The following is a 25,780-nucleotide window of genomic DNA, read 5'->3' on the forward strand; positions in this document are numbered from 1 at the left end:
TCGCCACTTTGCCATCTGTGGGTCTCTCTCTTCACTGTGGCTAATGAGTTAATAGATGCCCCACACCTCCCTTTTCCATCTTCTCCAGAAGGTGATATCTTCACAGTTGGTTTCAAAGGAATGATTATAAGCAGATACACAGAGGCAGTTTATAACCAAAGGATGTTGCCTGCTTTGGGGGCAAACATGAAAACAAAATGTGCTTTTATAGTTTTTCAGATCTGTTGCCTAAATCCTAGGGCATATTACCAACCCTGTTTTTCCTATTTAATTTATTAAAAACAATGCTTCTCACCCCTGTTGAAAAGTGAGCTGTGTTGAGTCATGAGAGTGATTTACACAGAAATTTACTCCCTGGTCGTTGGAGAGCACCGGATCAGGCTTTCTGGGGGTGGAGCAGGGGCAGAGGGGACAGGGAAGGGCTCATTCAATTGATTTAAAGAAACCAGAGAAGGAGTCACATGCCCCGAGGTCCATAGGCTGAGGTACTGAGTCCTGTTTTCTTGGTTGCCGTCTGACCTGCCTTACGAGGTCCAAAGGGGAACTCATTCGGGGTCTCTTTCGTTGCTCTTCACTTTTGGCTGGGAAGCTGACTTCATCCCTTCCTGTAGGACATGAAGGCACAGTGCGTTTCCCTCTGCCTCCTGGGTGTGATGCTCTTTCTGTACTCAGCACACGCCCGAGGTCTCAGAAGATGTCTGATTTCCATGGATATGCACCATATAGAGGAGAGTTTCCAAGGAATCAAAAATACCATTGTAAGTACGGGTTTGGGGTGAAGGTGTGGGCAGAGGGGCGTGCCTCACTTTACATCTTAACGTGGAGAGCCAGTTCTTTCTTATTACCTTTGTGTCTCCAGAGAATGTGAAATACTCACTGTTTGTGTCCGTTCTTATGTTTTCCTCCATAGCAAGCTAAGGACACCTTCCAAAATGTCACCATCCTGTCCCCATCGGAGACCCTGCACAGCATTAAGGTATTGGTCAATGTCTGCTCATTCCTTTGTTGTCATTTTTATCATGAAGTGGCGCAGGGCTGAGGGTGAAATCCTCACCCCTCTCTTTCCCAGCCTTCAGTGGATTCTGATGCTCTGGCTTCTCATGTGTCAACTGATGCATGAGGTCGCACTCCTGTCTCTGTGACCTTGAAGCCCCTTGGAGGGTCTTCACCCAGCGTGAGATTGGGGTGCCGCATGCTCAAATGGGATAGGATGTCCGTGGCTTAGGGTGACTCTGGAAGGTTTCATGGGGAAGCCGAGAAAATGAACAGTGACTTAAAAGCTGAGTAGGTTTGGGGTTAGTGGCTAAAAGAGAGGGAAGGGTTTGGGGAGAAGGGGTGTGTAAGATCAACGGATACGTTTTAGGGGACAGAGAGGAAACCGGGGGAAATTCTCTGACGGTCCAGTGGTTAGGACTCTGTGCTTTCACTGCTGAGGGCGCTGGTTCAATCTCTAGTCAGGGAATTAAGATTTTGCAAGCCGCTCAGCATGGCCAAAAAAAAAAAAAAAGACAAAAAAAAGGAGGCAACCAGGGGCTATGAGAGGCATGAAGGCGAGTGGAAGAGAATGAGGTGGACAAATGTATTGGAGTCATTTTACCAAGAACCTTGAAAGCCAGGCAAGAATGGAAACTTACTGGCTGAGCCTCAGCCTTCTTTCTTTTTCAGGCTGTGCCGCGTGGCCATAGGGAGTCCCTGCAGGTTTTTGAGCCAAAGACTGTATGACCACAAAGTCTTTTGGAGAGTCTGGTGATGTTCTTTACAACAAACAGCTTGAGGCAAGAAAACAGGGAGGGGGGTCATTCCAATTGTCCAGATGAGAGGTGTTGAGAGTAAGGGTGTTACAAAACAGTTGGCTTACGAGGTGATAATTCACTTTACGGAAGGGGTCACTGAGAAGTTCCTTTAAAAGTGAGCTCCTTCAGTCCTTGTTAGCATTCTAGAAAGATCCAATTCTTTCAGGTATTTATGTGACAGAGTGTAAGGTACATCCACAATGAGTTACTTTCTCCTTGGGCTTCTCTGCAGGAGGGAATTCTTCTGGGCAGTTTTAGGCCTGATTTATTAATGATAAACACATGGAACCACTTCCTAAATACTATTCTAGCCAATGGTATGAGACTCATAGGATCTGATAGCTGGAAGGGATCCAAAAGGCCATCTATTCCAAAACCATCATTTTCAAATGACAAAATTGACATCTTGGGAGAAAGAATGACTAGTCAGTGGTTAAGCCAGGAATAGACCCCCAAGTCTCATGCCTCTGTCTCCAGATTCTTTGTCCTCTCAAGATCTAGAAATTGCTGATGTGGCATAAGGAAAGGGGTCAATGAGGATGCAGGTCTTTGTCATATTTCTTCCCTTCCTCCTCTCTCCTTCCTTGATAAAACAAAGATGGCAACGTTTTGCCCCTTTGGTTAAGGGAATTAGCAGGAGAAGAGGTAAAGGAGAGTTTTGGGGTTGCAAATTGAGTTTCCATGTCGGGAAATCTGCCTGTCGGGCCAAGGAGGCTTTGCTGATTTAATGCTAATAAAGATAGATGTACCATTGGCTGTAGACACTTCCCTTCTCAGACTGAGCTTATCAGTCTCCTGCACTGGCTCTCAGGGTGGAGTGCAAGCTGCTAGATGGAAACTCTGCCTGGCCAGCTGCTCTGAGCTGTGCAGGGGAAGTCAGGAGCTTTCCCTTAGGGGGAGGTGCACTCTGCCCAAGGAGGACCTGCCCAGATGCATGCATTTCTGCAGCTCTCATTTTCCATCCCTGCACATCTCAACTCCGTCCAAGTGATCCCTGAAGTTTAAAAAGGATAGACTGGAGGAGAGCTGAGCAGGGTGGCCAGGATAAACACAATGTCATTACACTGGAAGGAATACGTGCCCAGCACAAGCCTGACATGCAATAGCCATTGAATAAACACATGTTGGTGGCTAGGAGATGTTACAGAGAGGCAGACTTTAGCACAATGTAAGGAAGTACTTTTCAAGAAAACTGCTCAGACATAGGTCCTTTCAAAAGAGAGGTGTCTGATGGAAGCGGTTAAGCAGAAGTTAGTGATGACATGCTGGAGACGCTGTAGAGAGAATTCTAGCTTATGACTGGGCTCCATCCCTTGTGAATATATCTCCTGGCCCTGTAAAAAGAGGGTAAGAACCATAGTCTCTCCTTGGTGCCTTTGTCATAAGTATATTTGGTGTGTTAACGAGACCCTGAGACGAATGTGAATTGTTTAAAATGGTTTTTAGTGATCTCACTCCTTGTTGCTGCTACCCAAAAAACTGCCTTGGTCTCTAAAGTAACAAGAGAAGAAGGTCACTGGGGTGTTCCCTAATTGGTGTCTGTAGCCCTTAGATGTGTGCTGTGTGACCAAGAACCTCCTGGCATTTTACGTGGACAAGGTATTCAAGGACCATCAGGAACTGAACCCCCAAATCTTGAGAAAAATCAGCAGCATTGCCAACTCTTTCCTCTACATGCAGAAGACTCTACAACAATGTGTGAGTTACCAGCATCTGCTTCCCATCTGCCCCAGGAAGAGCCCAGGACGTGCTGGTCCCAGTTGGTGTTCCAAAATCGTTCCTGAACTCAAGGGAAATTCCCTGCCCTGTCGCCCATGGGGAGAACTGTTGAGAACCTCTTCCAGTGGTCCCTCCTTGCCCAGGGCTTCCTCCTCAGCAGACCCAGTTTCCTTATGAATAATCTTCCTGGGGTCACCGACTTACGTCGAAGCATCTCTTAAGTGATCCCAGGGCTGGCATGTGAGAGAGGCATACTGAGGATTAGGGCTTATCACAGGCTTGCCCCTAGTTTCTTTGTTTCTAGCCCTTTGTGGTTTCCATACCATTAACCTCTGGGTGGGTCCCTGGTATAGCCTATCCTAAGGATCACCTATACTTTCATTGTGATCTGTTAAAAACAGCCCCAGAAATAAAGCCAAACCCAAAGAAACCAACAAAAATAGACCAGGAGAAAACGTGGGTTCTGGCCCAATCTCTGCCAATGATTTCCTGTGTGACTTTGTGGCAAATTACTTCACCTCTCTGTGCCTTGGATTCTAAACTTGTTAGAAGAGGTCATGACCCCTGTCCCACTTACATTAAGATTCGTTTAACCAATTATTTAATTAACTAGCCCAACAAATATTCATTGAGCGCCTACCTAGAGCGCTACTACCTTCCCAGGGTGGTGACAAGGCAGACGTGGCACTTACTCTCCAGGCCTTTCCAGCCCTGGGGCAGTGCAGGGTGACTCTACAAACAGACCCTACTGCCCCCTGCTGCCCCAGCTGGGTTTACTCACCTGACTCTCACCTTGCAGAGGATGGAGAACTATCACTCCTGATGCGGTAGGTGGCAGTAAGAGTGAGCCAGGGTGGAAAGGTCCTCTGATGGGTGTTGTCTCCACTTTATCACAGCAGGAGCAGAGGCTGTGTCACTGCAGGCAGGAAGCAACCAATGCAACCAGAATCGTCCACGACAACTACGCTCAGGTAAGAGTGTGGAAGAGGATGGGGAAGATGGAGGTGGGAAGTAGGAGCCTGATTGGGCAGCCTCCTCTCCATTCACATTCATTCATTTACTCAACAGTGTTTATTGTAGGTCTGCCCAATTCTGTGTCTGCAAAGAGTATGTTGGTCTTACCTCATTTGTTAATTTCCTGGACTCCCCTTCCCCATCGTCCCTCCAACATTTTCTTATACTCTCGCATATCAGACCTATGTTAAGTTTTGAGGGAAAGCCCATACTGTTTAAGACGGGGGTGATACAGAGGGAGCAAAGATCCCCAGTGAATTGTAAACTGTTATACAAACATGCTAGGTGTCACTATGGCCAGTAACAGTCATCAGCATCTTGTGCGGCGTTGAAGAACGGGGCTTCTCACGCAGATGCAGATGTCGAATGCACACCTCATGTAGAGGTGGAGTTAGAAGCAGCGTTTCTTATGTGCATCATTAAGAGATTCTGTTAAAATGCAGATTCTGGCTGATAGGTCTGGAATGAGGTCTGAGATCCTGTGTTTCAACCACACTCCCAAATTATGCCAATGCGCTGAATAACAAGGAGCTGGGGAGTCTGTTCAGAGCTCTGCTTCTTTGTGGAAAGGCTCCATAGGATAATATAACAATGGCTGAAACTTGTATTGTTCTTCCTATGGGCCAGATATTGTTCTAAGTGCACTAAAGGTATTAACACACTTATTCCTCACAACGATGCTATGAGCCATTATCTGCATTTGATAAATTAGGAAACCAAGGCACAAACAGGTTAAGTAACTTATCTACGTTTATGCCACAACTACGAGATGGAGACAGAGCTCAATCCCATGCCATCTGGCTCCACAAGACATTCTTTTGAATCTTACCATCTCCTATTCTGCTGAGGATGATCTGGAATAAGTCAGGCGACTTGGGTTCCAGTTCAGCTCTGCTACCAACTGGCTGTGTGACGTTGGGTAGGACATCCTTAGGGGCTTTGGTGCTTTGATATGTCCAACAGAGGCATCATCTTCTCCCTCCCCACTGCTGGGCACCTCTGCTATTGTGGCTTTCTGTGAGAGCAGAAGTACTGAAGCAAAACCGGTGTGAACGGGAAAGTAAGCAGCTCTCTGCCCGTAAAGCAACTTGGTTTTGTTTTTTCTGTGAAATATAGGGAAAAAGAAAAACAGAGGGCAAAGAATGAAGAACTGTTGATTCTGTTTATAAGTTGCTGACATGATTTAACTGCTTGTTTGTGGAAAGCAATTTAGGTCACCTATTAGGAAAATAAATTGAAGTCTGAATGCCCTGCAGATATAATGGCTGAATAAAAAGCAAACCCCGTGGGGACCAGAACATGGGGAATGTGATTTGAAAACTATGACATGGTCTAGAAAGGCAGGTGCTTACGATGATTTCTGTGGTTTCAGCTGGAGGTCCGATCTGCTGCCATCAAGTCCCTGGGCGAGCTTGACGTCTTTCTAGCCTGGATTGACAAGAATCATGAGGGAACTTCCGCTGCCTCCAGACAGGAAACCTAATTTGGGGGGATGAACAGCCCCTGAGAGGTTTCTGGTGGGAGACATGGGAGGGAGATGTTGAAGACTTCATTTTTATGCAAATGGGGGTCTTTTTGAGGAAACCTTCCTGCCCATTTGGAGTTCTCTTCTCTGGGGCTGAGCAGGGGAAACATCTAGGTTTGAGCACATCTCACCCTGCAGCTACAAATCTCACTGGCTGGGGCCCAGGCTGTCTGATTCCACCTGAAAGTATCCAAACAGTCTACTGTCTTATTTATAAAGAAACGTATCTGTCGAAAGGTCCTGCAGGCCATCCTGGAGGGAAACGGTGGGCTACCCCCTAATTTATTGTGAAGTTGTTTTTCCCATGTCTGTGATGTGAGCTAAGCCATATCCTGTAGTGCATATTGTACTGACTGATTTTTCTGAATAAACTCTGGTCTTTACCAATGAGTGGAAGTGCCTTCTGATTCAGGGAGGGCCACTCAAGAAACCATGTATGGCGACTATTAGAAATGAAAGGAGCCTTAAAGAACAGAAATAGATGGGGAAACTGAGACCTAGAGGGGGAAAATTTTACTGAGTCCCAAAGTGAGTTAGTGCCAAGGGTTTTAAAGTGGAATCCATCCAGCACCCTGTCCTCCACATAATGATCAAGAGGATGAACATAAAGCTTCTGATCGTGACTCCTTCTTGCTCTCACTCCATTTCTGATCTCTCTTTCTCTGTGTTTCTGCCTTTCCTTTCTGTCTCTGTGTTATTGAATTGGGTCCCACTGCTCACCGCTTACAAAATCAATACCCACAAATGTTGGTAGAAAGGAAAGTTGCCTTCAATCAGAATGCTGCCAATCTGGGGATATGGACTCAGCATCCCCCCAAAACCACCTCTGAAGATTCTGCTGGGACATGAAAGCTTTTAAAGGGAAACAGGGAAGTAATCTCAGTTAATGATTGAGATGGGGGTCCAAGTCGCCGCCATCCCCCACTGTGTGCAGGCTCTTTGACTCCTCCCGATCTTTCTTTAGATGCTATCTTGTTCACACAGTTTGTTCGCAACATTACTGAAGGGGAAGCTGGGGAAGAGATCTGGTCATCTGTTAATTACATATTCTTCATTTCTATTTCTTTGATCTATGGAAAGAATCAAGTTAGACAAAATATTGGGTGATCAAAAGATGTGAAAAGTGTGCTGGGGGGAGGTGAGTAGAGCATTGGGGTGCCTGGCTTAAGGTCAGTGACAAGATGAAGATGGCTCTTTCCTGCAAAGAGCTTTTTCCTGCCAAAAGCTGCTTACATCTCTGTCTTTCTCTCTCTGTCATTCCTTTCTTGCTGCTCCCAACCTAGATATGTCTTTTCCAACCCTAAATTCATCCCTGATGGGTATGTATGTTGGGTTGGAGAGAGGGGTGTTTCTGACAAAGTGAGGGTTGTCAGGGTGACAAAGCTGAATGAGTACAGCCCAAGGCTGGGGGAATTCAGGGTAGGAAGGTTCTGGCCAAAATGGGCACTAACTTCTAGGTGGACAGTCCTCAGATGGTTAATGACAATAACAACTGATACTTATTGAGCATCTGCACGTGACAGATGCTGACGTAAGTGCTTTACATGTATTGAATACTATCCTGGGTCACTATCTATACTGTGACTGGCTGGCTGAAGCAACCTGTCTTTATTCCTACCTGGGAAAGAGATTTCACAGAACATGCTTTAGTGAACAGTGCAGGACCTCTGCAGTCAGACAGACCTGGTTTCAATCCTGTGTGACTTTCAGCAAATTACTTAGTGTCTCTAAGCCTCAATATCCTCTTCTGTAAAATGGAGGTAATAACACCGGTCTCCAAGTGTTGCTGTGAGCTACAAGTGAGGTGAAGACCCCGTCACCCCAGCAGGGTGGAAGGCTGTACGTGTAGGGCAAAGAGTGCCAAGTCAGGAATCACAGTCTGGTTCCAAGTCTGCCATGCCTTGCCCAGGCCAGGTCACTGCATTTCTCTGACCCACAGTTATCTGTAATGTGGATACTGACCCCTATGCTATCAATTAAAAGCCAGAGCATTACGATGGCCTAAGAAGTCTTCGTATCTGCACACGCTGCCCTCCCATTCCGTTTCCTCTTACCATGTCTCCTACTTCTTGTCCAGGCTCAGCATCACTCGACCACATTGGCCTACTTTGTGTTTTTCAAACACACCAGGCATGTCCTCACCTTAGGGCCTTTGTGCTTTGCGTGTATATACACACGTAAGCTAAGGTAGGATTAAAAGAAAAACCTCCGATGTTATGCTTGAATGGGATTAATAGGCTATTAAGAGGAAGCAAAGTTGTTTGTGGAGGTCTCAAACTTCCCAAGGTGACCTGACTGGATTTCCACCCTGAGCTGGCAGGACCGGCTTTATTAGAGCATTTCTCATCTTCCGTGAGTGCCCTGCGTGTGCTCCCCACAGCCACCTGCACGGCCTGCACCTCCATGTCCTTCAAGCCTTTACTCAAAAGGTATTCCGTTTAAGCAATAAAACCCCCATTTCCACCTTCAGCATATCTTATATCCCTTTCCTGCTTCCCCAGCATCCTATTTTATTATCTGTTTCTCCACTCGAATGTAAGCTCCATGGGGATAGGTCAGTTTGTTCACTGCCTGGCACTTAGTAAGTGTTAAATTCACATTTCATGAATACATGATCTGGATGCACTAAAATAATAATAATGGCAAACATTCATAGAGTGCTTTCTATATGCCAGGCAGTCATCCAAGAAATATATATAATGTAATATATTATGAATATGTATTTCATTTAGTTTTCATGACAGTCCTATAGAAGTGAGAATGAAATAAAACGAAAAAGGTCCCCTCTTTGAATGCTAACAATACAGAGCATTAAACCTTAAGGAAGAACCTGGGCACAGAGGTTAAGTAACACCTGAAGCCGCACAGCTCGTAAGCAGCAGAGCCAGGCTTCCAACCCCCACAACCTGGTTCCAGGACGAACTTTAATGTCACAACAGTGTACAGGTGTTGAGCACTTATTAAGCGCCAGGCACGGAGGTGAAAACTACTTTCGCTTTCTCCCTCACTGCTCAGCATCATCCTCTACAGGAAAGATTATTAACAACCCAGTTGCACAGATGACGAGGTCTGATGCTTAGCGAGGTTCAACAACACCCCGAGGGTCACGCAGCTAGCTGTGGAACTGGGATTTGTTAAATTAATTAAACAAGGAAACTGTTCGACTGAGGCAGCTGTAATGCCCTGGGGGTCTGTGTAAGCAAACCAAAATCTATGCCTGTAAATGCCTCAAGATTATGAAATCAAAATGCTGAGGACCAATCACAAACATCGACTAGGCTTTAAGCCGTAGCTAATCAGATAGCTTCCTCTCTTTGCTTCCTCACCTTCTCTATGTGTGTCCTTCCAGGCTTCTGATCCAGGAAAGCTCCTGACAACTTCCAGTTTGGCGCTGCTGATTCCAATAGATTTTTGCTCAAATAAAATGGTAAAAAATTTTAATATGCATCAGTTTATCTGTTAACAATACCCAACGCAGGTGTTCTACCCCATCTTGCATGCATGGTGGATGATGGAAGAGGAGATGTACCTTCAGGAAAGAAATATTGTTATATCAATGGTTGTAAAAACAGAGGGGGAGGAGATGGAGCAGGAGAGGGAGGGGGAGGAAGAACTATTGAAGGAGAAGACCCCCCTCCCCCAATATCTCCTGCCTGCTTACTTCACTTTGACCATTTCACTCATCTACCTGTCCTTGCTCTCTTTCCAGACTTGAAGAATGTGTCATGGCTCTTGTGAGTCCATAGAGGGCCTGGCACAGAGATGTGTTTTTGTTCTTGGTGGTATTTTTTGTTTTTGTTTTCACAGAGCTGGTGCTTAATAAATACCTGCTAAGAAACCAAGTATAAAACTCTCCCAAACCATGCCTTCTGAGTCCTCGATTGGCCCCTAGGAGAAGCCCTTAAGAAATCTAGGGCTCATCTTCCACTGCTCAGGTTTAAGGGGAAGGAACCCGTAGCTTGTGGCAGGACCATGCAAGTACTTTGTGTAGATGACCTCACTTGAGGTTCAGACAAGCTAGGAGGTGGTAGGTCTCATCCCCATGTGACCAGCAGAGGCATCTGAGGCTCAGGGAGGTGGGAGGACTTGCCTGAGGTCACATAGCTGAGGGATGGCAGGTCCAGAATGTGAACTAAGGTCTGACCTTCCTGACTCCAGTGTTTTCTCCCCTTGCTGCTGGGGGAGTTTGCTTTGTTTGGGCCAAGCTTTCTCACCCACAGCTCACACTGCTACACTGTATGCCAGCCATACAGATCTTTTAAACCCAGAGGCATAAGAAGGAGCACGCACTTGCCAACAACAAGCCTGTGAAGTTACACACAAATTCATGGACCAACACAGAGCAAAGAAGCAGAGGCCGATGTCTGAGCGTGTCACGTGATGCTCCTGGCCCAGCTGAGTCTGGGCTCCCCCTAGAGGACTTTCCATCCTCCTTCCATCTGCCAGAGCAGATCACTGACAGCCACACGTGCTCAGGGCAGCTGTCTTTTGAAACCATGGAGTTGCCCAGAAGTCTGGCCAAATGAATAAGAGGATAGGCTTTTGTGTGAAATCCTGGTCCTGCCACTCATTGTGTGATCTTGGGCTTACTTAACCTGAGCCTCCCTTTCCTCATGTGCACAAATTAGGGAGACAGCTGCCTCGTGGATTGTTATAAGGATTTGAGGTACCATTTATAGTAGCGATGTAGCAGGTGCAGAGTAGGTGCTCGTTAAAATGATGGTGGTTAGTATTTAGTGATTCTCAACTTTTCTAATCTTATTTCCCATAAAACACTGTTGTTTTGGGAAAGCCTTCCTCTTCCATGTTTTTTTTAAACTAACAAGTGACACAAGGCAAAAAACACTGTCCCAGGCCAACTGTGCTGTCTTCTGGGCTTGCATCTCCAGGAGGCTCTCCGCTGAGGCTCTCATGCGGGTGCCTGCAGTTTCTGTGCGGCCAGCCAGGCCCCAGGCAGCCTTCCTGATTCTCCAGCCACTCAGCCCACCCCCTGAAGGCTCTTCTGCCCGTGTCCTTCCTCTGTCACAGACTCATCCCAGGGTGAAACCCTTCCCTTGGCTCTATCTGAACCTTGCTTTGTCCACGCCTAGCACAATCCCTGGTGCAACCAAATGACTTGATGCCCCCTGCAGCTGTGAACAAATAGCTCTGCTCAGTGGCAGAAGCCAACCGATCATTCCTGGAAGCAGACTCAGGGGTCAGCGTGTCATGTTTGGCCAAGGAGTTTGGGGGAGGATATATGCTTAAAAAAGTTGTTATGAGCTCTAGGGATAGTCTACACTTGCAGTTGTTACAGGAAGATATCCAATTAGCCCAGTCTCAGGCCTCTGCCATGGAACCACTGTCAGTGGAGACTGAATGTTGTGAAAGAGACCTTTTCTGTGCAGGCACAAGGCTTGATCCAGGCACTGGGACTGGGAGAGGGTTCAAAATCCAGCTTTCATACCAGGACATAAGCTTGACTCAGCACGCCTTTGGTCTGGATACCTCAATCTAGTCATTTTTCTAGACACTCTAAGAAGACTCTATGCCTCAGTTTCCTCATTTTGGAAAATGAAAAGAAGAAGCTTTTAAGGGTTGCCTGAGCATCAAGTGAGTTAATATTTCAGGAAGTACTTCGTGTCTGGCATGTGGTAAGTGCCATAAACGAACAACAGAAGAGCCTGTGGCCACATCCTGTTGCTGTCCTAGCTCTACCCCAACCTAGACTTAACTTCCCAAGAACAATAGTCCCACCACCAGGGCAGAAAGAGTCTCCTTCCTGCTCCTTCTTCTCCACTCCCACCCCTGACCCCCATTTGTGCTGCCTGGAACCCAGAGTGGTTTTTCAGTTGTTCACAAATCAGAAATGCTTTGGCATCCATCTCCTCTCTCCAGATGGAGCTGCTTAGGGGCACCTGCTTTGTGAAGGGACTCACTCAGTAAATAAATATTCTTTGACTGAATGAATTCAAAGGCACGCTGCAAAGGCAACTCCAGCTGTCTAGGCAGCTCTCTCTTGGACTCTTGGATGAAGAGCTTCGCCTTTTGGCTTTTGGAATCTCTCTGGCTTTCTCTTATCCTCTATTCAGTGTCCCTGTCTCCAGCCCTTGGCAAGGAGTCAGTTTTACCCTCTGTCTGGCCTCCCTGACTTGGGTTTTGATTTTGCACGATTAACTCTATATCCTGAAGCCTGAAGGTTGGTGCCTCCCATCCCACTTCTGGGCTAGCAACCCTTCAGATATCATGCTAACGTGGACCCTAGCTCTCTTGGGAGCAATGTGGTCCCACAGCTCTGTGAGTGGGGAGCAAGAACTCAGGAAGTACCAACTTCACCTCCTCTTGCTCACCTCCTCAATGCCTCTAAAATATTCCCCACACCTAGCCCAAGAAGAGTAGCTGAGCTCTAGATGAGATACCCCCGAGGCAGGGTGCACATGACATCCCTCTATGGTCACCCTTGGGGTGGTGGGATTATGCCCAGTGGCTAGAAATGATTTCTGTTTGTTTGTTTGTTTATGACTGCGTTGGGTCTTCGTTGCTGTACTTGGGCTTTTCCTAGTTGTGGTGAGCGGGGGGCTACTCTTCGCTGTGTTGCATGGGCTTCTTAGTGCAGTGGCTTCTCTTGTCGCATAGCACAGGCTCTAGGCATGTGGGCTTCAGTAGTTGTGGCACGCAGGCTCAGTAGTTATAGCTCCCGGGCTCTAGAATGCAGGCTCAGTAGTTGTGGCGCATGGGCTTAGTTGCCCCACGGCATGTGGGATCTTCCCAGACCAGGGCTCAAACCTGTGCTCCCTGCATTGACAGGCAGATTCTTAACCACTGTGCCACCAGGGAAGTCCTAGAAATGATGTCTTGTATGACAGTTGTTGGCATCAGAGAGTTCAGTCTCTCTGCAGGGAACCAGAACATGAAAAAGTACCTTGAATTTGGTTACGGAAACACATCAGTAAGCAATTCTGTTGAGTTCCTGGGATGTGTGTGATGATATCTACAACCTGAGCAGATTACCAAAGGGAAACAACCACTGATTCTTCAGAAATGAAAAGTCTCAGAGTGCAACGTCCTCAGATTAATGTTCACAGTTCATTGACTTTGTTTGACTCTTTTCAACCTTTTTTCAATACCTACCTCCTTCCTCCTTGCCCTACCCAACACCCACAGGAGCACCATCCTCCAGGTACCGAAGTGCCCTCTGGTCTCTGGAATTTTGTTCCAGCTTTTCTTACTCCTGCCACAGTCTCTCCATCCCCAAAGCTCGTAAAATTGTTAGTTCTTCAAAGCTTTGCTCAAACTGGTCTTTCTCCAAGGAACATTCCCGGATATACTCCTTATCCCTCAGAAGTCTTCTCAACACTCCCTGTCCCCAATGCCTAGGATGAACACAGACCTGGAATTGTTCCAGGAAAGCCCTGGAGACAAACACGCCCATCGTCCCTACAAACAGCCTCATTCTTCTCAGACTGTGTGTCACCATTGGGAAGGTATGGTTGCCGAACGCTTGGGCCTTTGTGTCTGCCGTTAGAGCAAGGGCTGCTAGCCTTTTGTGTGCCTTGGACCCTTTCGGCACACCAGCAAAGCCTATGGACCCAGCTCAGAATAATGTTTCTCAATACATAAAGTAAACTGTATAGAATTGCGAAAGAAACCAATTTTATTAAAATACAGCTATCAAAATATGGAAATGATGATGGGTATTATATAATAAATGTGCTTCCTTATTAATGCATTAATTAACAAGATCTAGCAGCGGGCCTACAAACTACTGACATTTCTAAGTCTTGATATTTTAAATATGTTGAGATATCTGAAGCAACCATAATGGGATACAAAATATCTGTAATTTCTATCAGCAACAAAGTCACAGGCACCATTAATACCACTGTGGTCTGTATTTGTTTCCTATCCTCTTAATAAAAAAAAGTTAAATTTTGATTGGAGCTTAGTGAAAAGATAAGATGTGGCTTTTTCCCACCCGCTTCTGCCAGCCTGTGTACGCCTACATAGAGCATTTGTTCCCCTCGCCGTGCTCTGAGGTCCCATAAGAGGTCTCAAGAGATCAAGTCTGTTCTCTCTGGTATTCTTGGGTCATTGAGCTCAGCACCTGCACATGGGAGACCCCACGCTTGTTTGTGGAATTAAAAGGAAAAGAATTGAGTACATTCTTACTCTTCTAGGTGAGGAAACTGAATTCATGTTCACGTCTGGAGTTTTGTCCCCAGACTCCACATCCAGGGGAGGGTTTTCCCAGTGGCTCCCACTTTGTAGAGAGGGGGCAGGAAGGGTTAGCCAACTTTGGGAGACCCAGGTACGTCAGAGGATATCTCAGGAAAAAGGATGGCAGTAAGTCGGGCTGGTTAAACAAACATGATGAAAAAGAGCAGGAAAGGGAAGTGGTGTCACTCATTCTGTTAGCTTGGAGGAAGGGGAACTGAAAATGCACTGCTTCTGAGGGAGTCCGCTTCTCCACCCATCCCTACCTTGCAGGGAGATAGCAGGGACCACAGGTGCGGTGAAGTTTCTAGTACTGCAGGCCTGAGAATGGGAAAGGTCTCCACCTGCCCACACAGTGAGCTGGGGTTCTTTCTGCAGCAGAACTCTCATGACTACATGTTTCCCTGCAAAGTGATGCATCTGGGCAGGAAGCCCAGATGCCAGCAGCTGTGATGTCATCATAGACAGGGAAAACCCTAAACTGCCAACTCAGGACTTGCTGTGGGAGAAAAGGAGTGGCTGGGTTTTCATCTTGGTTTCTAGAAAATTGTTTCCTGCCCCAAAATGGCTTGGCTAAGAAGCCAAGTTCATTTCATAAGAAAAAATTCTTTTTCTCTCTCCTCTACCCAGCTTATCCTTTCAACTACATGGACACTGATTACTTGCTGACCACTAGTTTTGAAACCCTGCTTCTTAAAGTTAGCTGGATATGCTTATGAAATGCACCCCATTTCTCTACCAGAGCCACATCATCCCCATCCACTCCATCTGAGCACTGACAATGTGCCATGCACTGTGCTGCCCTTGAAAATCTCCTGGTTAGTGCGCAGCTATTACCATGTCTCTCCCCCACTATAAGACCCTTCATGGCTCCCTATTGCCTCAGGGCAAAAATAAAGAATCACCGAATTGAAAGGCCCAGCTGAAAGTGACTTAAGAAATCATTTAATTTATTTCCCCACAGTTCACAGATGAGGGAACTGAGGCCCAGAGAAGGGAAGTCATTTCCCCAAGACCACACAATGGGATGAAGCTGAAGCTAGAGCTAGAACTTAGGTTTCTAGACTCCCAGTCCAAATTCACATTCCTTGGCATGATATTTTCGCTCCTTGATGATGCGGCCATTTTCCAACTTGATCAGCCACTGCTCGTTCATTTACCTGTCCTCAAATACCTTGTGAGCTTTGCTGTCCCAGTCACCTCTGTCCTGAATGCCCTTGGCCGGACTATACTCCTCCTACCTACCTCTCTCCAGAGTCTTTGTCTATTTAAAGGTTCAGCTCAAACCTGCCTCTGTGTGAGCCTCCCTCTTCTGTGCTCCTCAGCATATACCTTCTTCTCACTCAGAAGTGTTGACTTTGTCTGTGGTTCTGCAAGAAGGTGCCTTATCGGCTATAAGCAGCCAGGGGCCAGAGACCTCCTGAGGCATCACTAAATCTCGCAGCATTCAGCCAAGTCATGCAGAGAGTAGGCATTTAGTTAGTAAGCGTTTATGGAAAGAATGACTTAAAATCTATTCTATCAGACACAAGGAGTAATAAAAATCTACTTTTGTGCTTAAAGATTTGTGTAACTATGCACATACTTAAAATCCTCCTGGCAAATCAGGGAGCCAGACAGGCAAAGTAGGTTTTATTCTCCATTTCATTCATGAATCAGTGAATGCCTGAAATGTAAGGACTGGTCTTGGGTCATCCAAGCTCATCCTGAAAGTTGGTGGTGAGAATGTAAGTATTAGAATTGGGTGTCTTGGCTCTCAGTCTCATTTGGTGCCCAATCAACACCCTCTATGTTCTTTCCATAGAAGATTTATTTCTTCTGCCAGAATTGTGATGGGAAAAGCTTATCTCTTTGTCTCATTTTCAAGAGATGCTACTTACAGTAGAAGAATAGTTCATAATGGGTTAAAAGTGTCATTTATTGGAAAGAATACTTGATTGATTTCAACCTCTGAGTGTTTTAGCAGCTGAGTGACCTTGGGCAAGTTACTTAACCTCTTGGAACCATAGTTTCCCTATTTGTGGAACAAGGGTATTGGACTAGATGTACTTGAAGTCACTTCTAGCTCTAATACTCTAGGAGTGATATGGTGGCAGGGGTGCCCCTGGGTCCCCCCATAAATTAAATTGTGAAATGCATGCATTGCAGGCCACCGTCTTCTCTAAAGGATCTGGGATTGTACCAGCAGGCAGGGGCCAGCTTGCAAAGGGAAGAGACTCACAATAAAACCCTATGTCACTTTTGTCCTTATGTGACAACTTGAGGGGGTCATGTTACAGAAGGTGTGGCAATAATTTGCAATTATTTCTGGCAACTATTTGCAATACTGAATCAACATGTTCTTAGAATGATATGATTAAAATCAATGTTCCAAGAAAAAAGTGAATTTCATTATATTGGGAAGTTTGAAAAACCTTCTGATTTCAGGACTTGAGGATGGGTTGCAACAGTTCCTTGCTTGCTTCACAAACTTGGTAACGACACCCATCCTGTTTATCACCTACGAGACGGGTCCTTAAACATCTGGTATTGCCTGCGATAGGATGGAATTGTCCCAGTGATTCAGGAATCCTGGGCGGGATGATGGGATGTGCTAGAGTGAGAAAGATGCTTTTTATTATTGTGGATTCAGTGTATGGAAGGTTCTCAGACAGATGAGATGGGTGGTCTGTTCTCTTAACTGAACATTTGTCAGGTCTCTCGCTTGTACATAGGGCCAGAAGAAGAACCAGGAATCCTGTCCCTTGGTACATTCCCACCACTATTCCTGGGCCCCCTTGTCCTTGAGGACACACAATTTAATGCAAAGAGTAATAAATTCCAAATTAGGATATCTAGGTTGATGTTTCCATCCTGCCACCAACTGTCCCCTTGATCTCTGTGTTGCCTCCCTGGGCCTCAGGATCCTCACATCAGTAATAACAGTAGAAAGAGATGCTGTTTTTTGAGTAACTTCTGTCTTTTACTGGCTGGGGGAACTTGGGAAAACCATTCAGCATCTAAGCTTAAGTTTATTCTTCAGAAAATTAGGTTATAAGACCTGCCTCAAAGAGATAATAATTTATTCAACATGTATTTATTAAAAGCTTACTATGAAATGGGCTTCATTCCAGGCATTTGTGTAATATAAGGGTAGATAAGACAGACAAAATTCTTGCCATCAAAGAGCTTATATTCTTACTGGAATTTTATGAGAATTACATGAGAATAAGTATAATATATATGTATTAGTGTATATACAATATATGTTATATATTATGATTATAATGTTTAGAGCGTTTAATATCTAAGGGCCCAGGTACTAGGCTTAGGATGCTCTGTACATTGTCATTATAATAATAATTATTAGGTTGAACTGTAAGACAAGGCCAATATCAGACCAGTCTTTTTACATTTCTATCATTTTTATTGAATTATAGTTTATTTACAATGTTCTGTTACTTTCTGGTATACAGCAAAGTGATTCAGCTATATATATACTTTTTCATATTCTTTTCCATTATGGTTTATTACAAGATATTGAATATAGTTCCCTGTGCTGTACAGTAGGACCTTGTTATTTATCCATCCTATATACAATAGTTTGCATCTGCTAGTCCCAAACTCCCAATCCCAACCCTCTCCCCACCCCCTTCCCCCTCGACAACCAAGTCATTCTCTATGTCTGTGAGTCTGTTTCTCTTTCATAGATAAGTTCATTTGTAATATCAGACCAATCTTGACCTACACAGATGGAAATTGCATATGGTTCAACCTAGCAATATTTTCACCATCCTTGATTCCTCCTCTTCCTAACCTACATATTTAATCAGTCTCCAAACATTTGAAAAATATATTTAAATTCTCTCAAGTCCACCCACATCTCTCTATTTCTCTCTCTCTGCTGACACTAGTTCAAACCACAGTTAAATCTCCCTCTGGGACTACTTCAGTGGCTGGATTCCCCATCCCCAGTCTTACCTGCCTCAAGTCGATTTTCTAGTGTGCTCCTCTAATCACATTGCTCCTTGCTGAAAGCCTTCATAATGCCTTGCTTTGGGATAACGTCCTCACTCCTTAACATGACCAAGCTTACTTCTGACCTCCAACCAGCTTATCTTTCACTTTCGTGTCCCCATTCTCCTCTCTCACTCTAATTTTAGATTGTTTGGTAATTACTGATTGGTTTGTACGTCTCCATTTTCAGGTTCAGCTAAGCCTGAGATCCTGTGGTTTTAGGATATAATACGAAGAAGGAACAATTTGAAATCAACATGTTCATTCAGTAGTCATCAAGTATTTGCTGAGCACCTACCAGGAACCATTGAGTGTTGGGACCATGAAGTTGAACAAGCAGCTCTCAGGCTAGTGGGAGATACAGATATGTAACCAAAAAAAATTGCAATTCACTGTGATAATTACAAAAGAAGTATACAAAACAAAAGGGAGCTCCAAAGGTGGGCGGGAGGGATAAATTGTGCCTGGGTAAGTGGTGGTGCAGAGAGAGAGAGGTTAGCGTGAGGCAGAGGAAATTACAGTAGGTGAGTTGAATTGGTGTCTGTGCAGAGTGTGGAGTGGGATCTATTCAGCAAATTTTTAAAAAGAATAAAGCATTCTGATATAGGAAAAGGATAGACTTCATTATTAAAGTAAATTGGGATTACTCGTGTACTGAATGTACTTAATCATTACTTAGAACAAAAGAGTTGGGTTCTTCTTGGTTAATGAAAAGGAATTGACTGACGTGGGTACAGCTTATATTTCCTGGAAGTCTTGTCAGATCATGTTTCTCAATTTTACTTTAATCACAGTTATGGATGAGAAACTACTTACTTAGTAACAAGGATGGAAAAACAGGGATAAGCTCAAGAGATATTTAGATTAGATATTCACGCATGTTTTCAACATTTATCAAGCATTTCAATGATAAGTTATAGTTTTCATCTTCAAGAAACTTTAGGAAGACATTAAAAGACATTATAAAGGAATGTTCTGATTAAAAGGTAGAAGAGCAAAGCATTATAGTGACATTTAATTTCAGAATTGGAAAAGATCTTAGACATTATCTTTTCTATTGCTCTCATTTCACAGATAGGTAAATTGAAATCCAGAAACAACATGCCAAAATCATCCTGTTAACTATGGAATCCCTGGACTTAAATACAGGACTTCAGAGTCTTAGATATTGAATAGAAAAAATGTTGCAAAGGAATATATTATAATCTCTACCATCTTGACCAGTTTCAAAGCACTATCTGAGGTTAATCTTAGGTGCCTTAATTTAATCTTGCCTGGAGGTGTGGTCCCGCCTGATGGATTAGTCTATGTTTAAGAAAATCTTCCAGTGTCATTAGGGAGAGGAGAAGAGGCTAAGACCCATGATACAGAAGGCAACATTAGACTCTCATGTGCCAAAGAAAAATCTGCTATGGGAAGTCAGAGAAGAGAGCAATTGCTTTGGACCAAAGTAGTTCAGGAACAAACTGTGATTGGCTCTTCAGTGGTGAGTGGAGAAAAGTAGGGTAGCCACTGTTGGAGAGAGATTGTGGGAAGAGCAAAGACAAAGGAGAAACAGCAGGAGTGAGTCTACAGTGTCTGGGGCTGGGGAGAAAACTGGTTAGGAGAACTGGATTTAGAGGAGGGAGAAAAAGCACCTCCTGGAATTCTCTTCCAGTTCTATAATTTAGTGATCTTTTCTGTCCTGTTTACTGTTTTACCTTCCTTCCAGAAGGGAGGCAGAAAGAAAAAGGCATCTTTTAACCAGTAACTAAACAAGTACTCTCCAAAGAAGTGCTTCTTAGAGGAGGAAGGTATTGAGTTAATCTAGTCTGCAATGAAACTGCCTCAGCCCTGGAGGAAGTGCAATGCCATCAGAGAAATTCCAAGGGAGTTTTAGTCCTCACCTGCAGGAGCTTACTTCCTTCACAGGACATGTATATATATACGTAACTGGAAGCCTCTTAGCTTGAGACAGCCTCCTAGGAGATCACAAGCAGCAGCCCTTCCTGAACTCAGGTAAGAGAGCTCCCTCTCTCTACACTGTGCACATGGTTCTGGGGAGGAGCCCAGTTCTCCCTGTCATCTACCCAGGTGTGTTCATGACATAGCCAGGGCTGTGTCTAAAGGAGTCCTTTCCATTAGGACAAAATATCCTAGAGAATAGGGGATTGCCACGTTTAACTGTGTACTCCAGCACTTAGCAGGATATCAAGACAAGTGAGTGCTTAACAAATGCTGATCGAACTGTTGAATTTCACATATATTTACCACGCACTCGCTATGTTCAAGTTAACTAACATCATTCTCTATTTAAAATGAGCTGATCACTCACTAGATGCTAGGTGTACAAATCATGCATCATTTTATTTAAATGTCAAAACAAACTTCTGGGGTAAGTTTAATCATCACCATTTGGGGCTAAGAAAACAAACCTCAGAGAGGTGAGTCGACTTGTCCAAGGTCACATAGATGGAGAGTGACTAACTGATCCAGATTTACATGTGACATTTTCAGTTTTAAAAGTTAAAGTCCTATGCCCTGGACCCCCCTCAGTCTTGGAATAACTGGGACAACCTACATCGATGGGGACTTGTAGAGCAGGCATTTGGACCTAGTTCTCAAACCTAGAGTTCTCTCTGATACTTTTGGGTTTGGTTTGTTTATTTCCTTTTCCTACATGTGACAGTATCCCAGGTGAACATGAATATAAAGTATACCGAGCCTATTGATTGGAACATAGGAAAAAATCAGTAAGTGGTAACAATTATGGGTGCTGTGCCAAGTCATATTGGAGCCTAAGGCAAAGAGGAAAGATGTACACCTCTCTCTATATTTAAAAAAAATTTACATTGGCGTATAGTTGATTTACAATGCTGTTTTAGTTTTAGGTGTATAGAAAAGTGAATCAGTTATACATATACATATATCCACTCTTTTTAAAATTCTTTTCCCATATAGGTCATTACAGAGTATTCAATAGAGTTCCCTGTGCTATATAGTACATCCTTACTAGTTACCTATTTTATACATAGTAGTGTGTATATGTCAATCCCAATCTCCCAATTTATCCCTCCCTGCCTTACCCCCAGTAACTATACGTTTGTTTTCTACATCTGTGACTCTATTTCTGTTTTGTAAATAGGTTCATCTGTACCCTTCTATATATGTTTTTATTATTTTATGTATATTATTTTTTTCAAGACATTAAGATAGTTGAAAATTATGGCAAGTTTGATAATTAGCTGTACTACAGCTCACATTATTTTTAAGTTTAAATATGTTATTTATATCCCAAACAGAATTTATTACAATTTTACTTTCCTGGTTTTAAGGGAAGAAAACTCATCACTAATATTTTCATCATATACTTCTGATACATAAAAACATAGATATGGATATAGATACATAGATAGATATAGATGGATGGATAAACATATATAGATATAGATGGCTAGACAGATGTTATACAGATACACAGATAAACAGGTAAGAGCCCTCATTTTCCCTTTTGCCTTGGGTTCCAGTATGGCTCAGCATGCGTCTGTCAGCTTCTGCCTTTATTTAAATTGTTAATCTTTCGTTCACATGGATTTTTTCATTAATTTTGCTGCTGCATTAAAATATTATTTATCTTGAGTACTGAGACTTTTGTCCCCTTAAATTTTGTGCTTGAGGTGAGTTCACTCTCCTCTCCCGAATCTCAGCCCATAATCATTTTACCTTAAAACACAGCATGTACTATAAAGTGCCCTCTTACAGAGCAAGCCTCATCCCAAGAAGAAATGAGTTCCTTCCCATCTTTTTCCTCTTTCTGTTGGGATCGCTTACTTGATCTCCCGCCTGAGTTACAAGGCTAGGAAAGCGCATACTTTTGAATTAGTCCCAGGTCTGCCTGACTACTGTCTTCCTGCAGAGGCTGCTGTGGAGTCCAGGCACCCCGGGAGGGTGGAGAAGCGTTAGCTGGAATTAGGCTGATTGCCCATCAGAACTTGTCTTTCCCTGGCAGAAGGCTTGTTATGAAATCATTGACTTTCTATTTGCCTTTGGGGCTGAAATAAATCTGCTATCCTCAAATAACCAACCTGATATCAGAAAAATGCCAAATAGAGCTAAGTTCTTCTGCCCTGCAGATGGCCGTAAAATCCAGACAATTTCCCTTAAATGCTTTTGGTAGCTCGGCAACAGCTTCTATGAGGATCTGTTTTTCTCCATTTCCTTTGTTGGTCTAAGGCGACCAGAAGGGTGAGCTATGCTGGCATTCTGGAAAGGAAGACAATATACGTCAGTTCGCCAAAACAAGTTTTGACATTTTCCTTGAAATGTCATCTTCTATCTACTTACTGCAAGTGCCTGCTGCTCCAGGCCTTACCTGCTGGGCAATGACGATGGGGCTGGGATAGGGATGGAATAAAGGAGCCAGGACCTGTAGCACCAACTCATACTCAGACCCTGAACAAGCACCTGAAGCCTTTTCTTCCAGGAAGCCTGCCTTTTTTTCTTAGTGAGTTGGATGAATGGGCCAGACCGTCTGAAGTCAGATGAGGCTCTTAAGTTTCACCAGGGGGCATCGGGGATGGGGGGGGGGGGGGGGGCGGGGAAGGCATGTCCCTGGTTATGGGATTGGCTTCTTAAGGCATGAGATGGGGAAATCAGTAAGTTATGCTCTTTCCTTTGAATTCTTAGCTCCTGTGGTCTCCAGAATCTGGCACAAGATGAAGGGCTCTGGTCTTCTCTGCTTCCTCTCTGCTGTGTTTTGTCTCTTCTGGACACCTTCTGCTGGGCTGAAGACACTCCATTTGGGAAACTGTGTGATTACTACAAGTCTTCAGGGAATTCGAAGTGGATTTTTGGAGATACGGGACAATGTGGTACGTAAGGGAGGCACCCCACCCTTCACCTTGTGACTGCCTCCCCACTTTTCTACTTGTTTTTCTCTGTCCCCCAGCAGTGTGATCACAAAAAAGAGGCAGGCTGGGGACTCCTGAGCAGGAGGATGGGTTCCTAGGAAATATCTGTAGTTCATAATTTAAAAGTGCTTTAGAGAGGGACTCTGCCCCCTGGGCCATGGCAGGGGGAGGAGGGATGGGAGGTCTTGATGCCTAAGATCCTGGCAGCAGTCACTGACCTGTACTTTTTTGCCTTGCCTTCTTCTGTTTAGCAAGCCAAAGATGAAATCATTGACATCAGAATCTTGAGAAAAACTCAGTCTTTGCAAGACACAAAGGTATGTGCTTGGTCCATATAAGTAACAGGAGGAAATATAAGTCGGGGGCATTCCCATCACCTTTGCCCCTGGACACCCTCCCCCCACCAACACACCAGTCTTCTTTGTAGCCTGCAGATCAGTGCTGCCTCCTCCGCCACATACTGAGACTCTACCTGGACAGGGTATTCAAAAACTATCAGACACCTGACCACCATACCCTCCGGAAGATCAGCGGTCTCGCCAACTCTTTTCTTACCATCAAGAAGGACCTCCGGCTCTGTGTGAGTAAAGGTCTTGGGTAAAAAAATCCACCTCAGCACATAGCTTCAGTGAGTTAGCCATCAGGTCATTCTTCGACCCATTTAATGGATTGAAAAACTGAGTCCAAGAGTTCTAATAATCTGTTTCGAGCCATGTGACCAGGTAATAAGAAATCAGCTATACTGACTTTTGTATGCATGCTCCATGCAAAATGTCTAAAGTACTATAAAGTGCCAGCTATTTGATGTCACTGATAATTCTCTAGTATCCACGAAATGATGCTTCTTCTTTAGATGAGTTATCCTACAGCGTACATCCTGAGTCCAGGCAGCTAATCAGCAGACCATGGGACTCAATCTCAAGATAGGACCTAGGAATCCAATTCTCTCTTCTCGGGGTGGGGGGCCTCTCTGGGAGGGAGCTAGACTAGAACTTGGGTTGGGGGTGCAGGCTAGATGGGATACAGAGACCACAAACTCCTTCAGTGCTGCCTGTTTCTAAAAAGAAACAATGAGCTCTATATTTGAGCCTAAACAGCTGGCTTCTTCTTCTTGCTGATGATCAGTTTAATGATCCCAGATAAGGCGGTCTGAAGAGACTTCTATAGGTGAAAGAATAGAACTCCCACCTACTTCATGTCAGTGGCAAGGGCAGAAAATCAGAATCTTTCATAAAATCTATCATTCTTTGGTATTCTTTTCAGCATGCTCATATGACGTGCCCTTGTGGGGAGGAAGCAACGGAGAAATTCAGCCAGATTATGAGTCACTTTGAAAAGGTATATGCAATTTTGGCCTTAGTTGGGATGAATGTGTTTTTAGAACTGAGATCATAGATGGATGGGATGAATGTTCATACTCAAAGAAATCCTATAGCCCTCAGGTTAATGGCCCTCTGAGGTCATGTGGACTATCCCTCTGCTTTAACCCAGGGGATACCCATTCAGACTCTAGAAGGATGCTGTCTCTCGAAGATGCTCTGGGAATCAAGAAGGAATAGCCATGATTCCATCAAGTCACTCCAGAGACATCTGGACCTTCCAGCTACACAAACAAGAGGCAATACTTTTCCAACATTCACACACTTATACGTACCCTCAAAACCAGTCGCTCACAATTTCATACATGTCCATGCCATGCTGTTTCTCACCTCAGTGCCTTTGCACGTCTGCCAGGAAGGCTGGAGTCTGCTCCGCACTCACTAATTCCTACTCATCCTTTAGGACTCAGCCTAGACATCACCTCCAAGAAGGCACTGGCTACTTCTCTCAGAGTTAAGTGCTCCCTGTCATCCTGTGGAGACCCCATCATCTATTCACCACATGATATTTTAATTGCCAACTTCTGCCTGCCTCCCTCACTCGACTGTGAATTCCCTGTGGGTAGTGATTCCCTAGCCAGCCCAATGCTTAGCACAATAAATATTTGTTCAATTGAAGGATGCACGGTAGGCAACCCCTACACACACACACACACACACACACACACACACACACACACACATAATTTTCTTTAAAAAACAGCCTCATTACCTTGATCTCTGTGATTCAAGAGACTTAGGTTGTAGTCCCAATTCTGCTACCCTCCTGGGCCTCAGTTTTTTCCATGTAAGACTAGGGTGATTGGACTCAATGATTTTCCTCCCTCTTGTGAGACCTTGAGTTTCCATAATGTCTTTCAGGCTCTTCATTTTGAAAAAAGTGCTCTGTTTACAATCCCCAGCAGACCTACCAGTGAAAGGAGAGGATTGACCTTGGAGCCCATGTTGTCTCTTTTTGAGTTGCTCACCACTTCACTTTGTGTCTTCCAGCTTCAGCCTCAGGCAGCCGTGGTGAAGGCTTTGGGGGAGCTAGACATTCTCCTGCAGTGGCTGGAAGAGATGGACTAGGAGGAAAGTGATGCTGCTGAGAGTATTCTGGGCCAAGACTCCCAGCCCTCAGTACCCAGGAGGCATGATCCCAAACCACCATCTCTTTGCTGTATAATTTAGTGCTGGCCACCGTGTATGTTATTTATTTATTATTTGTTTCCTTATTGTGATTGTCTTCATGTGTTCCTACTCTTAAACTAGACCATGGTTTTGTAAGATTTT

General features: G+C 44.5%; 2 protein-coding genes across 2 annotated transcripts; both read left to right on the top strand.

The window, feature by feature from the left end:
• Positions 1-614: 614 nt before the first annotated feature.
• Positions 615-6,009, top strand: IL19 (interleukin 19). Its single transcript, XM_057727205.1, has 5 exons — positions 615-758; positions 911-976; positions 3,339-3,491; positions 4,409-4,483; positions 5,899-6,009. The coding sequence occupies exons 1-5, from the start codon at positions 615-617 to the stop codon at positions 6,007-6,009; spliced, it is 549 nt and encodes a 182-aa protein (XP_057583188.1).
• A 16,925-nt stretch (positions 6,010-22,934) lies between these two features.
• On the top strand, positions 22,935-25,576 carry IL20 (interleukin 20). Its single transcript, XM_057727206.1, has 5 exons — positions 22,935-23,090; positions 23,381-23,446; positions 23,557-23,709; positions 24,393-24,467; positions 25,499-25,576. The coding sequence occupies exons 1-5, from the start codon at positions 22,935-22,937 to the stop codon at positions 25,574-25,576; spliced, it is 528 nt and encodes a 175-aa protein (XP_057583189.1).
• Positions 25,577-25,780: the final 204 nt, after the last annotated feature.

Source organism: Hippopotamus amphibius, chromosome 3 (assembly GCF_030028045.1).
Source record: "Hippopotamus amphibius kiboko isolate mHipAmp2 chromosome 3, mHipAmp2.hap2, whole genome shotgun sequence".
Taxonomy (NCBI): Eukaryota; Metazoa; Chordata; class Mammalia; order Artiodactyla; family Hippopotamidae; genus Hippopotamus; species Hippopotamus amphibius.